The sequence below is a fragment of the Pelodiscus sinensis genome, chromosome 11 (assembly GCF_049634645.1).
Source record: "Pelodiscus sinensis isolate JC-2024 chromosome 11, ASM4963464v1, whole genome shotgun sequence".
In the NCBI taxonomy this organism is placed as follows: Eukaryota; Metazoa; Chordata; order Testudines; family Trionychidae; genus Pelodiscus; species Pelodiscus sinensis.
In genome coordinates, this window is record NC_134721.1 from 27,421,922 (window position 1) to 27,440,188 (window position 18,267).

Sequence of the window (18,267 nt, forward strand, 5' to 3'; positions counted from 1 at the left end):
GGGACATCTATCACTGGGAGGAGGATCAAGGAGGCCTTTGGCATGTTTTTAGGGCCGTCTCTCTGGCATTTGGGACATGAGTCGCAGACCTCCTTGACCTCACAGTGTATCCCTGGCCAACAGAACCTCTGCCTCACGTGTTGGAGTGTCTTCTCACTCGCCTGGTGGCCCGCCCAGGGGTTGGTGTGGGCCAACTCTAGCACCTTCCTGTGATACCGGCCCAGGACCAAGAGCTGCCATATTTCCTCCTGCCCGTCGGGGTCCCCTGTAACCCGATATAAGCGATCTCTGCATACCTCGAAGCGGGGGCCTGCCGCTCACCGTCCCTCCGTGCCTGATGTTTCCTCAGACTCCGTCGCCTGTTCCCAGACTCTGACCAAGCCCAGGGCCCTAAGGACAGTGCAGTCCCTGCCTGGCTGGTGGAGGATCCTTCCCTCAACTCGCCAGCTCACGGGCTTTAGCATAGCCCTGCCCTGGGCCACTTCCTATCTCTCCTGATCCTCACTTATGGCCATACTGGGGCTATGGGTCCGTCCTCGGTACTCCTCGGACTGGGGCGTCCCGATCTCCAGTCTGCTCTCCCCCCTGCTCTTGAGTTCCGGTATGCTTTTCATCCTTCCGCCATCTCTGACACTGCCCCTTGCTTAGTGTGGGGCACCGTCGGCGTGGGCCACCCCACCTTCTACGTAGGGTGGGCCACTGTGCCCTCATTCAACCCTGCCTCCTCCCAGCTGCACCGCAACCTCTGAGAAGGCAGCACAACGGGTCTGGCGCATCTCCCGCCGGGCATACCAGGTTGCAGCGGGTTCTGAGGCCCCCCCAGAACACTTGCACCCCGTCACACTGACCAAAAAAAAACCAACCACAATTTGCCCTTTTAAGAGCAGGCATTTCTCTTTTAAGGTGACCATTTTGAAGTCTTCTCAGGACACTCCAACCTCCCTCCACCGCAGCCAGCCTGAGCTGCGTATGTTTCAGCAGATGCCTGAGCCAGAAAAAACAGAACATACCGGGCATTTCACATGTCTGATATTTTCTGAAGTTTTTTACCAGACAGAAGGCACAAATACCGGGCTGTCTGGTTTAGTACTGGACACCTGGCAACCCTAAGGGCAGCGCTTCTTCCTCATGAACCAGATTGTGGACCAAGGCTTGGGGCTTTCTCTCCCCCTGTAGCAGGAAACCAGCCAATGCTGTGGCCCAGCAGCCAGCGGTCTGTGGGTTGGGAACTGCTGGGCTAGTTCAATGGTTTTCAAACTTCCTTTCTCATGACTCAGTTGAAGAAAATTGTTGATGCTCACGACTCAACATAATTTGACTAAAGTATTGGCTCCATGGTGGAATGGGGTTTCAGCTTGAGGGAGGAGCCCTCAGGGCTGGGACAGGAGGGGCTAACCTCAAGTGGCTCCCAGTAGACAGTGCGGATAAGGCAGGCTTTGTGCCTGTCCTAGCACTGCAGATCATGCTGCACCCCAGAAGCAGCCAGCAGCAGGTTCCCAGGGAATGGGATTACAGAACTAGTGCTCAAGACAGGGGCAGTGCACAAAGACTTGTGTGCTTTTCCCACCCCGCTAGGGTTGCCAGGTGTCCGGTATTGACACGGACAGTCCAGTATTTTTGCCTCCTGTCTGATAAAAAAGTTCAGAAAATACCAGAAACCTAAAATGTCCAGTATTTTCTGATTCTTTTTCCTGACCAGGAGGCAAAAATCCCAGGTGCTTACCTGGTTCCGTAGGGGAGCTGTCTGGCCCAGAGCAGGAGGACATGACACAGACGGCCGCCGGCAGCCTGTTAGAGCCAAAAAGCCTCAAAAACATTTCTTAAAGGGGCCATGCTGTTTAAAAATATATATATATATTTATTTATTTATTTATTTTTGCTTAACAAGTCTCAGGGTCCTTTTTCCCCCTCCTCAGCAACTTTGGTCTCCCCCCTTTTTTTTTCTCAACAGAATTTTTTCCTCAGTGTTTTTTTTTTTGCGGGGGAGGGGTGTGTTTGGTATTTTTGATTAACCATCTGGCAACCCTACACCCCCCACCAAGGAGCCGGGTCAGCAGCTGGCCACTTCTGGGGCACAGTGAGGTCTTAGCACCCCCACTACATTAGTGAGACTCAGTCAGTGTCTGACATTCCATGATCCAGTACTCCTGTGGACCAGTTAAAACCAGCAGGAACAAAGCATCTAGCTTCAGTTCTGTAGAACTAATGAATGCAAAAGGGCTAAAGGTAACTTCCTGAGGAGTTCCTGCACATTTCTTTCCATACAAAACTCGGGTCCTTTTCAAAATCTTATTTTGAGGCCTCACTTCAGGAGTGATTCTATACTCTACATGATTTTTGCTCTCAGTTTCTTCTGGCTTAGTAGTTCCTAGTTAAAGTCTTTGCTTTTCTCATGAGGATCTTTCAAAACCTTTCTTAACCAAGGCTTGCAATGAAACCATAGATAGGTAGGTAGGTAAGTAGATAGATCGATGGTTTAAAAGCCCCAATAAACAGATACAGTCTGCTTGTTTTTTTTAACTGATGCATGCACATCTGGCACTAATCAAGACTTTTAAAAACAACAACAACGACAGAAAAAAGCACAACACTGTTGAAAGTCAACAATCATCCCTTCCTCACTTGTACTATGCATTTTCTCCTATAACTAGGGAACCTGATAGCTGAAACAGCTCTGCCCATTCTAGTAAAATTTACTAGTGATGATCTCAATCACTGTGACTGCAGAAGCAGCAAAATGATGTATTTATTTAACACTTGGTAGAGCTTTTTCTTAAATAGCTACTCTTGCCTGATTAAAGATACTAACTGCAAAATATTATTCAAAGACAAATGATATAAAAAAAAAACCCAACAAGAAACCCACAAGATTTAGATGGTTGGATTGGTATGCGTGTCTCAACTTCTCAGACTTCTAATATATAGATTGCCGTTGCTTCCTGTCATGCATTGTGGCTGCACGGGGAGTAGTTCTGCAGAAAAGTGGAGGAGAGAAAAAAGAGACCGCCCTGTGGTCCAAAGACTTTATATTAGTATATTGACTATTAAGAAACCATTTGAAATCTGAGTACAGTAGAAAGTACCTCATGGTGTGGTGTTGCTTTTTTGTGGATCATCAGGTATGTTGGGAGCTGTGTTACTTTACTCTGTGTGTATGTGTTATGTGTGTTTTTTGTACCCAAAATATTCACAGATTTTTGCTTATTTAAAAGCATGCTAGTGTTGAAAGTCAAATAGAAATGCAACCAGACATTGTTTATCGGATGCATTTATTTATGTAAGGGAAGGAAGTATTTTAAAACATAAATATTTAACATGCTATAATACTGCGATAGTAAGAGGGTTTTTATTTTATTTGTTTTTGGTAGTTCTGTGGTAATTTGAGCAGAAGTGAAAGTAACTTAAAATTTCTTACAGGTACTGCTCTATTACAATCCGGGTCCCTGCCAACTCTTTAAATAGCTCCCTGCTGGCTACGGCCGCAAGTCAGCAAGCTCTTGCTGGAGCCACACACCTGGGTGCACCCACTTACTTTCACCTCTGAATATGAGAGAAGATTTGATTAAAAAATACTGAAGGGCCTACTTTTGCAAGCTTTATGTGAGGACCACCATTTTGTTAAATTTCAGTGGGAATTGAACTGAAAACATGAATCTCTAAAGTGTGAGTGAAGAGGGTTGTAACAGAGCCATACTCTCTGAATTGAGCACAGAGAAAGATAAATACATAATACATATTGACCAGTGGGTTACACCTATTTGCATTAGTGTTTAACCATGTGCCTGTTCCCATTGATTTCAATATGACTACTTGGTTAAGTACTGTTTATCATGAGTAACGGTTGCCTGATCAGGTTTGAAGTTGGCAAATTTTAACTTTAATTTAGTGGTCTAATTCCAGAACCTCTAATATGGTCTCTTTCTCCTAGAGAATTTATTGTGAAATGAAGCTCGCTTCAAATTACTTGCATGTTTTACTTTTATCAAAGCTCATTTAATTTCTGGTAGGATATTTGCATATTAAATATTGATATAAAAGTTGAAGCATGTGGTATTCTTTATCATTAGATAAGTCTTGTCAATGTATTCTTTGTAGGTTTAATTTATCCGCCATATTTTGCCATACATATGCAGTACAGTATAGAGAGCACACAAATTACCTTCCGATGACTTTGTTGTCTGTATTTGTGCTGGCAGAACTATAGTGCTCTTTTAAAATGTGGCTTTTACATTAGATGGGATCATGTTTGTTCTTTGCTTATTATAAATGTATGGCAACAAAATGTTAAAATCTATCACATTCCAGAAAGGTAGTAGAAATTTAGGACTTGTTTCTGCCAAACTTACTCATATTGCCTGACACCAAACTCTGTGAATTATCCATAGGACTAGTCCATCTAAATTGGTGGCAGATTCAGGACCATAGTAGTAAGGGGAATGGGTCAGTAACTCTACACAATCGTTCAAAAGGCTCTTTTACATCCAACATAAGAATAATTAATGAACTACATGATAATGAACTGTTTGGATTGGTCTCCTCATATAAATATTAACAATAGGGAAGTGATGCCTATTCAGTTAGAATCCTATATTTTGTTAGCAGTAAATGATAGCAGTGTCTTTTCTGAAACTTTAACTCATGGAAGTAAATCCACAGTTGAGCTTTTGGAAAGTATTACATTGTTTTTTTAAGATGGAATTTACCATTTTCCAAAACCTGCCTTAAATTTATTGGAAGGAGACAAAAGCAGGGGTTCTTTCAGTTATATGATAATTCAGTCTGTCATTGCATTGGGTATTTGCAGTTATATGAATAATTTTGTGTGCCTACCTTGGAAAATGTGGCTGTAACAAGGGGAAAATAAATATAAACTTTAATTCAGAATAGATATTGTAATGAGTCACTACAGAGAAAGCTAAATTGTTTTTCTGTACGTTATAACCTGTATCTTCATCAATGGTATGGCTTGCACATGATATCTCTTTGACAAAAGTTACACGATCAAAGACTAACTACAGGAACTGTCTGTGGTTTTAAATATATCAGCACAACCATGTTGAATGCAAATCATTGAGATAGCAGAGGGACAGCAAAATAGTAGACCAGCAATGGATGGCTGCTACTGTCTAAAAAGGTAAAGCTGGTTGAATCTCATATCAGGCCTAGATTAGAGAAAATGTTTAATTCTGCTACAGGTTATACTAGTGTAATGAGCATGTATAGCAGCATGTGCAAGGGGAATCTGACTGCTTGAAAAAGTTCTTTTTAGAATCAATTAAAAAATTCCATGTGTAAAAGATATTGAATGAAATAAACTCCTTACTGAGAGAAAACTAGAGACAGTTTCACTCTCACATACTCACTACTTAAAGAGATGTTTTTCTTTTGTTTTTTGTTTTTTTACTTTTCCAGCAGACCCATAGTACAGCTAAACTGCAGCCCCTCCTACTTAAGAACCAAGTAAAAATGGCTTCAGCTGATCCTCTTGCTCAGATGGGATAAGCTGCTTGGCCAGTAAAGGTCACATGTAAAATACCATGTGTGACTTGCTCAGTGAAATGTAGCTGAATGAACCAGGCTTGAACTTCAAATAAATGGTTAACAGCAACCAGTAAAGTTCTTGGATATCCAGATAGAGCAAAAGGTGTTCATGGTATCATAAAAGGCACAAACAAAGCTTGAGCTCATTTATAGATGTTGGGAGAGCACTAGTCAAGACTATTGAATACTGATCGAACTAGCATGGGTTTACAATAAAATTCCTTATCCCTGAATACACAAATCTAGCATCTGCAACCTCTGCTAGGTCAGATTTCCAGAGACAGTGAAATCCAGGGCTATGGAACAGCTATTTTCACATTCAGTGTTTAAATTATTTGGGAGCTTAGCACCCAAATAACTGATCTGATCCAAATAGGGCTTGAAAAGAAGGTCCTATCCGAGGGAATAAGTAAAAAAAAAAGATGTAAATTTAAGTGTGTGATTAATTTACACCTTCTCTCTCCTAGGTTTATAAGATCAATTTACAATTTTATAGCTACAAGTACAGTGTATGTGTGTACCACAGTTAACTTTTAAGCATTGTTTTTATTGCAGAAGTGTTTAGAGTCTTCAATTACCTCTGTTAGATTCCAGTAATTTGTACTCTCCCTTGCCTTCCCAAAAAGGGATGGGAGAAGGTTAAATAAAAAGAGAATGAATACCAGTCCTCAAACAAAGCTTTGCTACTCCTTTTCCTGCCAGCATGCCCTACATACAACCACATTTCCTGTTAGTTACACACAGTGAATGAGATTTTCACTGTTCACTTTGTTACTTAGATGGCAAAATCTCAAATCCCTCTCATGCTACAAAGATAAAAGAATACATCTCACCTTTCTCATTTAAAATTGGATGCCAGAGGAAGCTCTCTCTGATCTTTCCTGCTGCCAGTTTCCTTCAAAGGCTGTGAATTTAGGTAGCCAGCTTAGAATTACTAAGAGTTTTGGGCCTCTTTTTCATAAGAGATTGTAATAGCATCCATAATATTTGGGGTAATATCAAAGCACAGACAAATGTACATTTTGAGTAGCTGATATAAAAACGTGTGTAGCTTTTAGTTAAACCTCTAACAATTCTTGACTATACCCATACCAATATGTGGTCAGCTAACTGCATACATATAGAACATGGAAGCAGGGATGTTAAATTTAGTTTAATAAACTAATTGACGAGTTGATGGATTTTCCATCGACTAGTCAATAAGCAGGGAAGTTGCAGCAGAGTTAGCTCTGGTCCCAGGAGCTAATCCCGCTGTGGTTCTTCCTTTTAAATGTATTAAAAGCCTATCTGCGCTTAATACATTTAAAAGGCTAAAGCACAACAGGAGGGACCCAGCATAAGCCGGGACAGCTGAATCTTGGCTTGCGCTGGGTCCCCCCACTGTGCACTGGCCTTTTAAATACATTTTAAAAGGCTAGTGCACAGCGGGGGAGGGGGGAACCAAGGGCAAGCTGGGAATCAGCTGTCCTGGCTTGCGCTGGGTCCCCTCCACTGTGTTTTAGCCTTAGCTAAAAGGCTAAAGCATAGCAGAGGAACACAGTACAAGCCAGGAATCAGCTGTCTCAGCTCACGCCAGGTGCCCCCCACTGCACTTATGATTTTTAAACATACTAAGAGCCGGCAGGCTCTTAATACATTTAAAAAACAGAGGCGTAGTGTCTGGGACTGGGGCGCAAGCCAGCAATCAGCTGATTCCCAGCTTACACCTGGCCCCTGCTATCCACCTGCAGAGATGGTGCTGGGGGGAACCGGTGATAGAGGCAGCAAGGGGTGGGAGTGACTAGTCGTGGGACTATTGGACTATCTGTCAAGCTTTTTCATACCGGATAGTTGAGTAGACGACTAGTTGCTTACATCCCTACTTTTAAACCTCTGTTATAAACACTGACGGCTGTTGGTGTACACTAAGTCCCCATTAGTTATCAATAGGAGTAGGACTTAAAAGTCTTGCATCAGGGAACAGGAAAATTGCAGTGTCAAAGACACTTGATCTGGTTTTGCATATTCCAAACATTAGAGGGCAATAGACACACAGAAGGTTTAAAGGTTTTTGGTTTTGTTTAAAGTTTGAGCAAATTATTTGCATCAATATTACATAAAGAACTGATATATTAGATGGTGGAACATTCAGTAAATCCTTTTTTATGACTGTTCTTCCTCATTCTACAGAATATGGTGTTAACATGTAAAATTTGGCCCTGTGGGCATTTATTTTGCATCATTCAGCCTACAGACATTGTGCTGTGAGCAAATCTATTTCAGGATCATGTGAGGTTTCCCACGTCCTCAGGATTTCCTTGAAAAACTTAGGACTTTCACCGATATAACCATGCAGGTAACACTGAAATACAAAGGAGAAGGAATTAAGAGATGGGTCCTGTCCATCTATGCCTCAGAGAAGACACATCTGAGACTCGTGTATTTGGTTTCACTTGAAGGGACATGTGTGATTTTTTTTTTCTCTTTTAAAAAGAATCTTATTTGTAAGATTTTAATCAAATAGAAATGAGAAACTTTGGGATGGCGGGAGGTGATCATCCCAGGGGAAATTCCTAGGCTTTTTTGTTAGTCGTTATAGGAAGGGAGGCTCATAGGATTAGTGTGACATGGTCTGTTCTTACCCTTCTCCCCCTCACACAAATAAAGAGCTGCTATTAAGAGCTTTGTATCAGCTAATACAAAATTCCTTTTGGCATCTGTAACTTTTATTTCATCATAGAAACTTGAATACCAGTACATTAGTAACATGATAAGATGGAAAATGGCTAATCTTGCATGAGGTTTTAGTCTTGTTCTGATACCACAAAGCAGGCTGGCATTAAGCTGGGTAATAAGATACCACCAATGCCTGTTGTGGTTCATTTCCAAAGTCTGCTTTGTGATGTTATGTCGTACCATCTGTGGCAGGAAATGTTAAATTAGAAATCATTCAACTAACCTTATAATAGAAGATTAATCTTTTGATCAGGCAATTTTATACCCAATTTAAATTGGATTCAAAACTTTTTGTTGTTGGTAAGTGAGAACGACGTGTACAATATCTAGGGGGCTTGGGTCAGTTTAGCTCATTGTTATATTGAGGAGACCAACCTATCCAAAATATAACTTGGTAAGTTTCTAAGATAATGATGATTTCATGGATATTACAGCTACAAAATAAAATCAAACTTTTAAAGACTATCTGAAATTAATGTATTTATAAATGCTTGAGAGCCAGAATGGTACTATGAACACATGTTATTCTTTATTCTCCTAAGCAGTCTCCTTGGTTTTGCCATGCACACTATGATGAAATTTATGAACCTGCCCGATGATTGAGGTCAGCTGTGGGGCCTCTGCGCTGTGTTCCTCCACTTATGGAAATAAGGCTGACATCTATGTGGAGCAGGGCCTTTTCAGCTTTTGCCTCTAGGTTATGGAATTCCCTCCCCCTGGACATTCGCCTGGTTCCAACGTTGGCACTGTTTCAGCATCATGCTAAAGCCATGCTTTTTATCCTTGCTTTTATTGGTGCTTGAGTTTGTATGTGTCCTGCTCCACCTTGAGGTGTCTTAGCAGGTTTTATGCTCCCCTTGGGGTCTTGTATTTTACTTTTTATATAATATATGTAGATATAAATATAATGTAAAGCCACCTCAAATATTTTAAATAGAGAGGCAGGGTAAAAATATTTTTAAATAAATCAATAAATAAAATAAATATTGACACAAGTTAGCAAATTAAAGGTGCCTATTTTATAATTGCATGTACTGACGCAGCTTCAGAGGTGCACTAAAATAGTGAATACATAAACATGTAATTAAATGATCACATAGGTGCATGTGTTTTGTATAAATAAGGACCTGAAAAGCTATAAAAACTTTGAATCAGCTTTGAACTCAACTTTTTTATTAACAATATAAATTGTTTAGCATTAATTCTCTCCACATTTTATTTTTTTGCACATCTTCATGGCTGGGTCTGGCTGGTATTAGAACTCAAAATAGAATTGTTGAGATCCCTGTGAGAGAGAATTTTCTGTTCTATTTCCTACCCATCCAGAACCTGACAGTGTTGAAAAGTTTTGGCGTATTTTTCTCAAGAGAGCATTCTAATAGAGCTTTGCAGATTCAAAGAGGCTAAAGCTGCTATATTTCCTTACTTCTGGGGGCTTTAATTATTCAACCTGATCTAAACTCCTACAATTTCAGATTCCTGCAGTGCTTGAAATTCTGCTATAAGCAAACAAATCTTACAGACACTTGGAGGAATCTGCTACAGGAGATGAAGCATCAAGTGACAGTTTGACCCTATGTGAAATCCTGGCCCTTCTGCAGTCAATGGCAAAACTTCCAGTTACTTCAGTGGGGCCAAGATTTTACCCTTTGTCTCTGGACCCACAAGGAGCACTATAGTTTAGTATTACTTGAAACATTAAGTGTTTGAAGAAGTCAGCCCTACCAGAACAAAAACAATAACAACAATAACAAAAGTGCATTATTTTTACAGTGGCAGATGTAAAGCACTCGCAGTTATAGCGCTGCTCACAGAACGCAGCAGTAGGTGTGCATATTGTCAGCCACTGGTGCAGTTGTATGACCACACTTGTAGGGCTTGCAGTGGCTTCTGTAGTGGTGCACTCTGAACAGCTATCCCACAGAGCACCTCTTCCTCTTCTGCCACAGAGTTAGTGGGAAGGCTGAGGAGAGGGGCATCCTGGGACCTATCCTTATGCCCTTGTAGTGCATCGTTTCACATCCCAGAAATCCCAGCATTTCCATCCGTATTTGGCACCATCTTTTTTCACCTTCTGTGCTACATGCTCTGTCTTGTCAGTCTGCGGGAAGAGAACTGCAGCTGTTGACAAAAATGCTGATAGCTCTCACTAATACCTTAATGGCAGTCGAGTTATTCATGTAGCTTCAGAGTAACAATGCAGAGTCCATGCAGAGTTAGTTCCTTGTGACATTCACAGAGGTGCTGACCACAGTGGAATGCCGCTTTTGGGCTTAGGGAAAAATGCACCGAGTGATGGGATCACATTGTCGTGCAAGCTTGGAATGATGAGCCAGGGGCTGCAGAATTTTCAGATGAGAAGAGCCACTTTCATGGGGCTGTGCTGTGCTGATCCCCCGTCGTGTGGCACAAGGACACGCCAATGAGAGCTGCCTTGCCAGTGGAGAAGTGCAAGGTGTTTGTACAGTGAAAACAGACAGCTTTTGCTTGCTCGCGAATCAGTTTGGAGTGGGAACATTATCCATTGGACTTGTGCTGATGGAAGTGTGCAGGGCCATCAACTGCATCCTGCTCTGAAAGACTGTAACTCTGGGCTTATCGGTTAATCATCTAGTCAACTACTTGTTGACATCCCTAGTATGGGGTGAATCCTTATTTATGTGAAGGGATGCTATAGTAATAGGAGCATTAGGAATGTGAGTTTTTGTGCTTCATACATTCTGAGCTGAAGAGTGCAGTGATTTAGAAACGGTGAGGGCTGTTGTATACAAAGATGCACACCTGATTAAACTGGTTTTTTACAACATAATTTTTTGGAGCAATTCTGTGTGACACACACTTGTGGTTTAGAACAAATGAAACAAAGGAGATTAATGGCTGGCAGAAACTTCTTTCCCCCATCACAGGATATTTTTATCCGGTTATTTTCATATATCTTTGTATTTCCTCTCCCAGGTGCTACTATATAAATCTCCGGTATCAATAATACAAACCTGATGATGAAAAGAGGATGCCAATCTTACTTCCTGTAACAAGGTCTCATTACTCTAATTCCTGTAATTAAATCATTGCTTTTTTATATAATTGGATATCTTACTCGCTCATCTCCTGTGAGATAATTACAAAGAAGAACAATTCTATCTCAATATATTGAGACCAGGAAACATTTTCCTTTTAACCTGCCAGTGGTGTTGAGCCATAATGGTGTGAAAGAATGGCACTTGGTAGCATCTGCCACTACATACTTAAAATTGCTAAAAGCGTGTTCTAAAACACAGTCATAGTTTTCAAAAAGTCTCTGCCCAAAGGTGAATGTGTTGAGATTTCTGTTTGGTTTTGTGGAAAGAAATTAATCCCTTTGGTTATTTTGGGGGTTGGCAAGTCTAAGGGGTAAACATACTTTTCTAGCTAGCAGTATAATGAAAACAGCTAAATCACTTGCCATATACATAATTCTCCTTGAGAGCTAGTGCTTTGACCTTGTTTTAAAAAATATTTTTTTAACTGTTGGCAGAAAGAGAAGAAAATACCCTTAAATCTAGAGGTCTTAAAATGTGTACACTGTATGTACATAAGTAGTTACTGCTCACATTTTTTATATGCAGTCATGAATGCTCACTCACATATGCAGACTCTCCCATGGCTAATATTTGCAATTGAGGCACAGATGAAAGGAGAGGCATCAAGGACTTAAAAACACCTAAACAATTTCCCAGTGAGGATATAAATCAAAATGATTCTAGATCTGTTTTTAATTAAATAATTATATAACCAATAATAAAGAACAAATTTGTAGTGAAAGAGATGCTATTTGACTACAGATATATTATACTTTCTGGAAAACTTATGATTAAATAGAAAATACTGTGATTTCCACTACATGCATCTGACGAAGCCTATATGCAGTTGCTGTTGAATAACTGCAGCCACAACACTTTGTCCTGTTTTCAGACTCATTCTAATCCTTCAGCCCTGCTAATTTGTTTGTTTCTTATTTAATTTTCTTAATTAGCTGTAGGTAGAACTCTGCCAGGAAATGTCATGTTCTTAGTGAATCCATGGCTACATGACTATGAGTAAGATTCATTTAATGAATTCTTAAGCAAAGGGGCTAACATCTTATTTTATGTTCTATCATTTGTTACTCTCCTTCAATGTTAATGGGTTTGTGATCCTTTGGCTTATTTCTGCGCAATTGCAGAGAATATTTATTATAGCTTCAGAGTTGAATTGTCGATTCCGATTGAGTTATTAACTATATGGTTTATGAATACAGGCAGTCCCCGGGTTACATGGATCCGACTTACATCGGATCCCTACTTACAAACGGGGTGAGGCAACCCCACACTAGCTGCTTCCCCCCAGCAGACCAGGGAGCCGCGAAGCTAGCGCCCCCGCCAGCAGACCAGGGAGACGCGGAGCGGCTTTTCTCAGCAGACACCTCAGCTTGAGAATAAAGGACTGAGGGAAGTGAAGTGTGGGAGAATAAAACTGAGCTCTGGAGAAATGTTTGGCTAGAGTTTCCCCTACAATATGTACCAGTTCCGACTTACATACAAATTCAACTTAAGAACAAACCTACAGTCCCTATCTTGTACGTAACTCGGGGACTGCCTGTATATAGTAATTCACCAAAATTCTAAATATTTATTTTTAAAGGCAGAATAATGCTTCTTCCCTTCTTGAATTTGAAGCATATGCTCTTTTTTAAACACCCAAGGTATTTTTGTGATTTTTTTTTTTTTAAAGAAGTGTGTCTCCTCCTTGGGTGGTATGTAGATCTCAGCTGCATTCTTTTACTTTGAAGTGATGGAGCATCCAACTTTTTGTTATCTTTCAATGTTGATTCTTTTGGAATGTATTGGATTTTAAGGTTTACAGTATGAGGCTGGGTCTACACACAGTTTTTGTACTGGTATAATTATGTCAATTGCAGGCATGGGTTATGGGTTTTTCATATTTCTTTTCTTACTGATGATCAAAAGAACCGATAGCCTGCACGAGCCCTTGGGCAAGATGAGAGGGCCAGCTCTGTGCTCCCAGAAGGGAAGAAGTCTTGTGCAGAAGGGGTGGGGCCAAGAAGCTGGTTTGGAGAGTGGCATGCTCCTCTCCTGTCCTCAGAATCGCCAAATCCCGGACTAGCTGCCCCATTTGTCCCCCCTGTGAGCTTGCTCATGATACATGATGAAACCCTTAGTATGCATGCAGTTTTGCCATAAGATATGGACACAGTTATACCAGTACTAAGGTGTGTTACACCAGCAGAGTTTATTCCCCATGCCCTAATGGAATAAGCTCTCCTGGTATAAGTGCCTTCCTACAGATATAAATATGTCCATTCTAGGTGGGTTGTACTGCTTTTAATATTGGAATAGTAAAACAGTACAACTTTTGTATGTAGATCTGGCCTAAAAGAAGAATATTTCCCACAGTGTGGAAAGCAGAGACTACAGAAGCAATACATACCCAAATATACCAATACCTAAACCCTTTGAAGAAAAGTATTTGGGCAATTATGTGTTATACAGAATATTCTACAGTTCATTTATTAGTATCTTATGAAGCATTACATTGTTCACATGGTATATTTTGTAGCGCTCTATCTCCAATTTTTCATTATGAGTCTTTCATCATTAATTCATCAAATTTGTCTTTAATAATATGGTTTAATTTGTTCCGTAAAGTAAAATATACTAAGTATTGTCTCCAATTTACATATCTGCAGTTTGGCTATCCAGACCAGAGTTCCTCTGGCATTCCATTCTGTCCTTAACTTGTTGCTGATAATTTTTTGCTCTAGAAAGTACCAGCAAAAGATGTTCAATTATGCACACTGTAAATGGGGAGAATGTATTTTAATTAAGCATTTCCATTAAATCTTCAAATAATGTGTACGAGAATTCAGAGCTTGGTTGTGGTTCTAAATTAATAAATACTAAAATGCACCTGTTGTCATTTTAAAATGCTCCTCTACTTTCTCTCCCCACCCCACACACTTTTCTATAAAATCATGGCTATAATTCTGAGGATGAGATTGGGGAGTAGGGATGTAAAGGATTAGTCAACTAGTCAATTATCTGATAAGAAAATGCTGACTCTGGGCTCTGTGTGGCATTTCCATAGAACCTGGGATCAGCTGGGACTCCCCAGTTGATCCCGGGTTCTTGTTCATTTCAAAGCAAAAGTGCCTGCTGTGACATAGTGGGGGTGCTGTCTGCTCTGTAACCCGGGGTTCCCCTGCACTGTGATGTGTGATTCCCACTGACTTACCCACATGTGTATTGGCCCAGCCACCTAGTCCCAGCCTGAGCAGTTAGCAAAACTCTTCCCATGGGGGGAGAGAAAGGAAGGGAGGCAAACACCTGGCTCGGGGGACAGGGTCTGGGAGCGAGGCCGTTTCTGGCTGGGAAACATGAAGGGAACAGACTAAGCTGAGGGTTGAGGGGGCGATGGACCCCCTACCCCAAGGGGTCGGAGGCATCCTGGCCCTGACTCTTGTAAACACATCACGTCTATGCTGTGTTATATTCTGGAGAAGCAATAAACCCTCTCTATTCTACTGGCTGACGGAGTCTGTTCTTGCTATTATGGGCGTGCAGGATCGGGGGGGTCCCCAACATGCCACCACACCTGCATGGAGCCCGGAGTTAGCGGGGCTTCTTGCTGGCCCCGGTCTGCACACAGAGTTCCAACTTCAAAATGCACAAGAGCCCCCACTGGAGGCTAGTAAATTTAATTGATATGTAACATCCTTATTGGGGAGTACTACTTTTTTCTTTTTAGTTTCCTGAGATTCAGACATAGCATAATTGCCTTTTAATCTGATTAGACAATTCACAGATATATTTAGATTTAGTAGTGATACATTATGCATGTCAGCAGTTACGTTTAAATGTTATCATGTCTAGTAAAAATGTCACTTTTATGGTATTCTCTCTTCCCTTTATTCAATGAGAAAATATCACCTTAGCAAATGATATCATTGGATCTCACAGGCCATGCATAGGTCATAATAAATATTTTGTTTGTGTTAGTAACAGGTGGGAAAGAAGTACACTATGCTTAACAAGGGTGAGGAAGGAGGTTGTAGAAGACAAGTTGTTCCTAGTGTTACTGTTGGTAATGTTTCCTGAAAAACAGTTATTTCTTGTGATAGTTGGGGAGATTCCCGAATCTGCACCGTCCTTTGTGGGTGATGAATCTGAGGAACTGTCCCGGATTGAAGTGTCATTAGAGGAGGTTTTGGAACAAATAGAAAAACTTAATGTTAACAAATCTCTGGGACCGGATGGCATTCATACAAGGGTTCTAAAAGAACTAAAATGGGAAATGGCTGAGCTATTATCCTTTTGTAACCTATCCTTTAAATCGGCTTCCGTACCTAATGATTGGAAGGTAGCCAACGTGACACCAATATTTAAAAAGGGCTCTGGAGGCAATCCTGGCAATTACAGTCCGGTAAGTCTAACTTCAGTACCAGGCAAATTAGTAGAAACAATAGTAAAGAATAAAATTGTGAAGCATGTAGAAGAACATAATTTATTGGACAAAAGTCAACATGGTTTCTGTAAAGGGAAATCCTGTCTTACTAATCTGTTAGAGTTCTTTGAAGGGGTTAACAAACATGCAGACAAGGGGAATCCAGTAGATATAGTATACTTGGATTTTCAGAAAGCCTTTGACAAAGTCCCTCACCAAAGGCTCTTGTGTAAATTACATGGCCATGGGATAAGAGGGAAGGTCCTTTCTTGGATTGAGAACTGGTTAAAAGACAGGAAACAAAGGGTAGGAATAAATGGTAAATTTTCAGATTGGAGAGGGGTAACTAGTGGTGTCCCCCAAGGGTCAGTCCTGGGACCAGTCCTTTTCAACTTATTCATAAATGATCTGGAGAAAGGGGTAAGCAGTGAGGTAGTAAAGTTTGCAGATGATACAAAACTGTTTAGGATAGTCAAGACAGAAGCAGACTGTGAGGGACTCCAAAAAGATCTCACCAAACTGAGTGATTGGGCAACAAAATGGCAAATGAAATGTAATGTGGATAAGTGTAAAGTAATGCACATCAGGAAAAATAACCCCAACTATACGTATTTGACTACGACAAATCAGGAAAGAAATCTTGGCGTTATCGTGGACAGTTCTCTGAAAATTTCCACACAGTGTGCAGCGGCGGTCAAAAAGGCAAATAGGATGCTAGAAATTATTAAGAAAGGGATAGAAAATAAGACCCAGAATATCTTACTGCCCCTGTATAAAACTATGGTATGCCCACATCTTGAATACTGTGTACAGATGTGGTCTCCTCACCTCAAAAAAGATATTTTGGCCTTGGAAAGGGTTCAGAAAAGGGCAACTAAAATGATTAGGGCTTTGGAACGGGTCCCATATGAGGAGAGGTTAAAATGACTGGGATTTTTCAGTTTAGAAAAGAAGAGACTGAGGGGGGATATGATAGAGGTATATAAAATCATGAGTGGTGTGGAGAGGGCCGATAAAGAAAAGTTATTTATTAGTTCCCTAAATTGAAGAACTAGAGGACACCAAATGAAATTAATGGGTAGCAGGTTTAAAACTAATAAAAGAAAGTTCTTCTTCACACAGCGTGTAGTCAACGTGTGGAACTCCTTGCCAGAGGAGTCTGTGAAGGCTAGGACTTTAATAGAGTTTAAAGAGAAGCTAGATAATTTCATGGAGGTTAAGTCCATAAAAGGCTATTAGCCAGGGGATAAAATGGTGTCCTTGGCCTCTGTTTGTCAGAGGCTGGAAAGGGATGGCAGGAGACAAATAGCTTGATCATTGTCTTCGGTCCACCCTCTCTGGGGCACCTGGTGCTGGCCTCTGCCGGTAGACAGGATACTGGGCTAGATGGACCTTTGGTCTGACCCACTACGGCCGTTCTTATGTAGTTCATGCTCTATGATGCTTCCACAGTTCGTGAAACTTTCTGTATAGGCCACTGATGCACATTTGTAGTATTGGTAGCATCAACTGTGGTTATTGAAATGCTTACTGGTGGTCCTTGCACTTGCACATATTAAAAGAAATTAAAAATATTACCTTTTTAATGTCAGCAATTGCTGTAGGAGCCACTGGGATATCATTATGGTTGCATATGGTAGTAAACAAGAGGAGTCCATGAGACAGACACTAAGATGTGTCCACACTACCAAACATTTAAGAACCTATGAGGTGATTTTCTGTGGGATTGCTGTTTAAACTTGGAAGTTGCTTTTTTTTGCAAAAGTTTTCAAAATATACTTTCTAAATAAACCTTTTCCCCTCCCTTTGGTTTCTGTTCTTTTATTTAAGCATGAACTTTATTTGTACACCTAGTAAGTATTTTATGATGCCACTAAATTGTAGGGAAGAGCATGCGGAAATCAAGTCATTTTAAATGAGGGATTATGGTACTCCTTTTTCTTTTGTAAATGGAAGATCAGAAAAGATCAGAATTAGGTTAGTGAGGTGGATAAGCTTAAAAGACAAAACATTAACAGTGTTGTCAACTCTTGTTTGTCTCATGATAATTGGTGTTTTTTCTGCGAGCCCAGGCTCTATGATACAAGTAATTGTGTGACAATATCAACTTTCAATTAAAAAAAAGTTTTCACTGTTGTGGAAATCATGAAAATGTTCACCAATACAGAATAGGGTCTGAAAATGCAAAAGGCAATAAAAAGCACCAACATTTTTATATATATATATATATATATATATATATATATATATATATATATATATATATATATATAATATGTCTCATGATTTTTAAGACAGTCTCTCACAATTTTATGGGGTTCAATGTTTGGGACAGTTAATCAATCTGGAGTATGTTGTCTAAGTCACAGAGAACAGTACCAGTTTTGACATGATTCTGCATGATTTACAGTCTCCACAGTGAGGCCCTCAGTTTGGAAAAGCAGAGACACCACATGTCAGAAGTGAAGTGCATTAATATTAGACATATATAACAGCAGCGTGGGGTGCCAGGCAGTAGCTGGTCTACAAGGG

The 18,267-nt window shown here is 40.5% G+C and overlaps 1 protein-coding gene across 6 annotated transcripts in view; it reads left to right on the forward strand.

The window, feature by feature from the left end:
* ARHGEF3 (Rho guanine nucleotide exchange factor 3) overlaps nucleotides 1-18,267 on the forward strand; it is a 256,294-nt gene that overhangs the window by 104,423 nt on the left and 133,604 nt on the right. The window contains exon 1 of one of the 6 annotated variants that reach the window (XM_075938878.1): nucleotides 2,969-3,119. The exons of the other annotated variants lie outside the window; for them this stretch is intronic. Within the exon in view, the coding sequence (XP_075794993.1) occupies nucleotides 3,087-3,119 (33 nt within the window). The 5' untranslated portion in view covers nucleotides 2,969-3,086. Of the gene's footprint in view, nucleotides 1-2,968; nucleotides 3,120-18,267 lie in introns of those variants that run through there. 6 annotated transcript variants of the gene reach the window in all.